Below are 6,448 nucleotides of genomic sequence, written 5' to 3' on the forward strand. Positions count from 1 at the left end.
AGAGACAGAGACAGAGACAGAGACAGAGACAGACAGAGACAGACAGACAGACAAACAGACAGACACAGACAGAGGGACTCACACCTATGATGTGTAAGCCCAAGTGTTAGTAAACCAGCAGTCAGACTTTATAAGCTTCATAAAACTAATCATAAATCCACTATCTTTTCTAAAACCTGATAAGTGATAAGTTGGCCAAAAAAAAAAAAAAAAAACCAGACTTAATCTTAAAAAGAAAAACTTTTAAAACCCATTTCTGTTCTTTACCATTCTCTGGCCAGTCACTATAAAAATGAAATTTCCATTAGATTAGAATTCCCAATGGAGAAATTTTTGACTTGCTTGGTTAGAAACCCTGCTGAGATAGAATGGGAGAAACCCCACTGTCTTCACAGTGGAAGACAGGAGCAAAGTATTCCCTGACACTGAGCCAAAATAATGAAGAAAATAAAGTTGGCCCCACAATAACATCGGGGCTACAGGAAAGACACTCAACAAAAACAAGTCATCCCTGGTGCCCCCCAAACTTTGTTTTAATTTCCCACAGTGGCACAGAAAGTCTCCTGGCCACAAGTTACCTATCATCTTAATTTCTGCTTCTTAGAGGGTTTGTATTTGGTTTTTGTCCTTAATGAGACATATTTGCCAAAGAGGCTTTCAAAAGGCATTTTCTGCTCTTGCGGAAGAGTAATTAGGTCGGTACCTCTTTCCCTGCCAGCATCAGCTGCCTAAAGAGAATCCTGCCTAGTATTTAATGCCCAAACACAAGAAGCATCATTTCCACTAATTGGTCCTGAAGTTCCGATGTTCCCAAAGGGTCCTTTTATTTTGCAAGGATCAGAAAGGACACACGTAAAATGTGATAGCGTCACCAGTGACCTTCAGCGCTCTCATCTGCACTATTACGGTCATCCTTTCTTAAAAATTTTCCCCCAGTGGACAGGAACACAATGCCAACTGAGGGAGTAAGGGAGGCTTTTGCAAGTTTACTGCTGATAGCATCTCTGGGCCAAGTTCAAAGGTCACAGCAGACATGCTTATAAATGAGAGAAAAAGCACAAATGCATAAAATATACAAGAGTTTGATTTCTTTGATGGTGGGTCCATTTTAGGGACAGTGTTAAGTACTCAGGAGGGGAAAAGGTTACTGCTGGAAGATGGAGGATGCAGACCCAAGGGAACTACGGGACCATTCATCAAGTGAACTGGAAATATAGTCTACACTGCTAACCTTTTTGTTTTTGTTTTTGTTTTTCCTTTCCACAACCTAAGAGGAGCTTTGGAGTTATCATATCACAGTCTTATGACAAGAAGGGAAACAGATGATAGGAATGGGGGATGGGCACGTAGCAGAATATTTACACAAACTTTTCGTCATTGAAAGCTCTGGAAATGGCCTTATTAACTCTCAGGAAGTTTCCAATGCTTTAACGTAAGGATCAGGCTCCACCAATGCCCTTAGAAGCATGGCCAAACAATCATTAGGCAGAGCTTCAGCCATCCCCATTCAGATGGGCCAAACAAATCAGACTGGAAGGACGCTGTCTGCTCTGTCTTCTGGGTTAAGTTCCCTTTTTTTTTTTTTTTTTTTTTTTTTATTCTCTTTTTTTTTTGTTGGTTTTTCTCTTTTTTGACTTGTACCTTGAAAATGAAGCTNAAGCATGGCCAAACAATCATTAGGCAGAGCTTCAGCCATCCCCATTCAGATGGGCCAAACAAATCAGACTGGAAGGACGCTGTCTGCTCTGTCTTGTTGTTTTTGTTGTTGTTGTTGTTGTTGGTTTTTTTTTTTTTTTTTTTTTTTTTTTTTTGGTTATTCTCTTTTTTGACTTGTACCTTGAAAATGAAGCTCAAAGCCCTATCATTTCACTATGTTTTATCCAAGTGACAGGCAGGCTCTGGCTGTGGCCTTCTTCTCTCTTTAAAGAGCCACTTTTCACTGCAGAAGCCCAGTGTCAAAAGGCTTGAGGTGAATAAAGAGGAGGAGAATGTTAAAGAGACCCTTTCAAAACCAAAATTATATGTTCCAATGAGCATGGTTTCTGTGCCACTGAAACATTAGCTATGCAGAAATGAGCCTGCTTGTCAGTGTCCATACTGTCTGCTTACTTTTTCACTTCATTTAGGAGCCAGGCTCCAAGAGAGGTCAGCTTGCTTACCGGTTGCATTTCTGAGTCTTTGAGTACCAACACAAGGGTACTGTGTTCAAAAGCAATGACACTAAGGAAACTTAAATAGCAAATACTTGTTATTAGCTCCAGCCCTATTACCAGTTGCAAGATTTCTCTTTCAGTCCAAAATGCACACAGACCTCCTGACCATTGACTTGCAACCTTTGGCAACTTCTTTATAAAATTAATTTTAAATCACTTCTAAGCTTTCAATGCAGTTTCTATTAGTAATATCCATTCTGTTCTTTCTTCCCATCACCCCAGCTCTGGCCTATGTCACCTCCTCTGTGGATTAATACAGCACCTCTAAATATCATCCCAAATACAATAGCTGACCTTCACTAAGCAAGACAGTTGGGAGAACTGAATGATTCGTCTATTTGAATCCCATATAGACACACCCTCCCCCATCCTGGACAAATCTGCTTCAAGAGTTGCAGTCGCCCAATAATGCAAGTCAAGATTGTGAAATCCCAAGATGCAGTGTCAGACAGGGCCGCCTCTGGCATCTCTGGAAACGGTCACACCTAAAGGCAGTGTGTCATGACTGACACAGCATTTGGCAAGCGACTTGACCTTTTTTGAGAGGCTCTGGGTGAGTGTCCACCATGATGCCTAACAAACTTGGAGAGAAGAGGACAGAAGTTAGCTCACGTTGTACTCTTGATGTCTCCATCCTTCTCACACCCAGCTCAGCCTTGTTCTTGGTTTTTTCCTGAGGTTTCTTTTGCACATAGTAGCTATTGTACAAATCATTAAAAGCAAGCAAAAAAAAAAAAAAACCCAACAACAACAACAACAACAACAAAAAAACCATAAGCCAGGAACTTGGTCGCTAATCAAATTAGTGGGCAGAGACAAAGAAATAGAAAAGAGGAATACACAAACCATATGCCAAAAGTAAAAGCAAACTACGCAATTCCCATGAACGCGAATAACAACATATTACAACACAATGGAACACTATACATTAGTGAAAAAAGATATAACAAAGCTTATTATAGAGGCATTTGCTTGTTTTTTCCATGTCCACTTCAATTCTCTGCTTGATGATCAAAACAATCTCACTTAATGTTTATGGGAGCTTTTGTAGCCTCCAAAGTTGATATGGAGATAATATTTAAATTCTGGACTTATACACGTAGATAAAATTCTTCAAAAAATCACCTTTAAGTTTTTCCTAGTGAACGTCCATCATCTTTCAAAAATCAGGCATTTAATGTACTCAGAAAAAACCCATTTAACACTCCACATTATCTAAGACATAGATATGCTTGAAGGGATTGACTAATCAATAATATTTTAATATGCAGCTACAACACCCCAGTCCTCTAAACTCCTGACACCTACGAATGTCACATCCCGTGTGCACATGTGTGGGGATGGCAGGATCTCTGGGTATCTCCAAGGCCATACATTTCACTTACAGGTATGACATAGCTGAGCTTTGAATACAGGAGCCTCCAGGCATCTATCTCTATCCTGACAAGGGCATTCCTTGCTAAGAAGAGGCTTGGCATTCAACGCTCCCTCCACAGAGCATGACGGCCCCTTCTTTAGGTTCTTCACAATCATGATGCTATGAGTCACATGGCAGTCCCTGTTCACAGAAGGCACCTTTTCTTCCTCAACATTTGCTTTCTAGTGGAACACCCTGCCCTGGATTCTCCCCACACACACACACACACACACACACCCAGCACCTGGATTTATTTTTTCCAGTGTTTACTGGGAAAGGACTCCTTCTCTTCCTCCTCTGCTGTTCTGAGTTCCCATCATGGTGTTCACCCTTCCACCTGCCCCAAGAGCAGCACTTGACTGAACATCTGGCTTCCCTTCTCCTTCCCAACTCCCTTCTCGGACCAGCTCTCTCAGTACTGCTTAGGAACACATTTCCTCTTTTTATAGAAACTTATTTTGCCCACATGAATTCGTTCTTCCTAATCCCCAGGATGCTGCAGGAGCCTAAAGGGACGGACGACTGTACAAAAGTATTCATTCCACTTGACCCTGACTGCTATGATTTGAAAATGTTCCCCTACACATGTCCCAACAGCAGAAAGGCTGGAATGCCAGAAGTTTCCGCATCCATGCATCAATCACTCACCCCGGTGTTTCAAAAGCTGATGGGAATACACTTTCCCTGGGTAAGGGAGGTCACTTCTCTAATGTCGAAGGCCTGACATAGGAATGCACTATAGATCCATCACTTCTTTGTATGGGAATTTATTTATAGATCAGGTTTCACACACAAAGTCTGGGTTTCTGACAACCTATCCCTAGATCTCTCTTTTGCCTACTGACACTTAAGAACACAAGGAATCCACAAAGTCCAACTAAGTAGGTGGTCATGCTCAGCTTGCTTTCATTTGTTCTTAACTCCCTAAGAAATGGAGGGGCTAGAGTGAGGTCACAACCATCATCATCATCATCATCATCATCATCATCATCATCACTAACACCACCACCATCATCATCCAACTCGACCATTTCAGCAGAAAGAAAACACTATTCAAACCTTCCTCCTACATATCACACAACCTCCTGTAAAGCAAAGCAGCAGAAACCAGCTCATATCAAGGGCAGAACAAACGCAGCAAGTTCCAAGCCCCCCTCCCAAAACTCTGATTTTTACCTACAGCTATTTTATACCAGCACAAAACCCTTCAACTGCCAATTCAGTGCAAAGTAACAGCAGCCCTCATTAAAGACTTCTACTGAAGTCACCCAGAGTCCCGGTGGCTCAGTGTCTGTCACTCCCAAAACTAACCTGTGCAACAGGTGTCCCAAGTGTCACTGAGACTCCCTGGAACAGAGTCACTGGAGAGGACACCCTAGGTAGGACTCCCCATAACCAGCAGCCCCACACCTTCCAGACCTCTAGCCCTGTGACCCAGGAACAGCTCAGTGGCTGCGGCTCACCTGTTTGTAGGCATCTAGGAGAAAGCTGTTCCAGACACAACGCAGCCCTTCTGAGGTCAGCATGCGCCTCCACTCTCCGCGAGTGGACTTGGAGCGGCTCAGAAGCAGCGCCACGTGCTTGAGCAGAATGACCGAGTCATAGAGCGCCAGGAAGAGGCAGTTGGAGAAAAAGACTGGCAGGATCTGCAGGGTGATCAGCAAGTCTACGCTGAGGAGTCCCATCTTCTCTGCCTCCTCGGTCAGTCTCCTGGGCACTCTGCTTCCCAGGTCACCGTCTTTTTGCAAAGGAAGGTGGTGGTAGAGAAGTGGGGGACCAAGGGGAAGGTTGGGAGGGGGGGGTGAGGGAGAGGGAGAAAAGCTAAATTAGAAGGAATCCCAACTTGTCTCTTCTTTGAAAGAAGCAGAAATGGAAAGACCAAGTTCAGTCTCTGCAGCCCAGCAGTTGGAGTGTACCCATCAATTCATTCAATTCCGAGATGCATTTTTTTTTCCAGGATTTAAGATGGTTAAAAAAAAAAAAAAAAAAAAAAAAAAGACACAAACACCACCCCACCACCACCACCAGCAACAACAACAACAAAAACCCTGGCGTGCCAGTCCCTAATCCAGTTTACCCCTGTCAGAGTCCGTTAAAGACAGGAAGTTCTACTTTCATTTCCAGGCACCTATGAGACTGCAGAGATGGTAAAAATTTTCTTTTAGCTTTTCATGTTCCTTTAAACGCTGTCTGGCTTCTTGCACTGCCAATTTCTTAACTGTGCTGTAAGGGTAAGGGTTGTTTGGTTTGTTTGGGTTTTTTTTTTTTCTTTCTTTCTTTCTTTCTTTCTTTTTTTTCTTTCTTTCGCTCTGTCTTTACTCCGTTGTAAACATACTTTCTGTTCTCCTCCTCCCAGTCTGTCTCCCTCTGCCTGTCCTTTCTCCAGGTTCTCCAGGAGCGGCTGTCCTCTGCCCCCTCCCTCTGGCGTTTTCCTCTTTGCTATCTTCTGCCTCCGCTGGCTGCAGAGTGCCTCTCTCTGCAGCTCAGTGAGTCTCCCTGAAGCCTTTTATACATTCCCTGGCTAATTGCTGCAATAGAGAAATGAGAGCCTAATCTTGCTAAAGATCTTGACGTCATTGAGAAAGAGGGCTTACTTTGGCCAGGAGTACAGTGAGCAGAAAAGCAAAACTCTACAACTTTTTTTTTTTTAAGGAGAAGTGGGGGAGACAGACAGTAGGATTCTGCTTTGTGCTTTAAAGGGAGAGAAAGAAAAAAAAAGTTACCTTTGACAAGTCTCAGGAAATGCTTCCAAACTTAAAGAAAAGTAATTTGTAGATTAATATGTTAACACTTTCCTCTGATTATCATTTTTTATTAA

General features: G+C 42.8%; 1 protein-coding gene across 2 annotated transcripts in view; it reads right to left on the reverse strand.

Moving 5' to 3' along the window:
• The window catches only part of Dio2 (iodothyronine deiodinase 2), a 13,637-nt gene extending 8,070 nt beyond the window's left edge, over positions 1-5,567 (reverse strand). For both annotated transcript variants that reach the window (XM_021202592.2, XM_021202593.2), the window contains exon 1: positions 5,094-5,567. In XM_021202592.2, coding sequence (XP_021058251.1) covers positions 5,094-5,315 — 222 coding nt within the window. In that variant the 5' untranslated portion in view covers positions 5,316-5,567. The remainder of the gene's footprint in view (positions 1-5,093) is intronic.
• Positions 5,568-6,448: the final 881 nt, after the last annotated feature.

Source organism: Mus pahari, chromosome 7 (assembly GCF_900095145.1).
Source record: "Mus pahari chromosome 7, PAHARI_EIJ_v1.1, whole genome shotgun sequence".
NCBI classification, from domain to species: domain Eukaryota; kingdom Metazoa; phylum Chordata; class Mammalia; order Rodentia; family Muridae; genus Mus; species Mus pahari.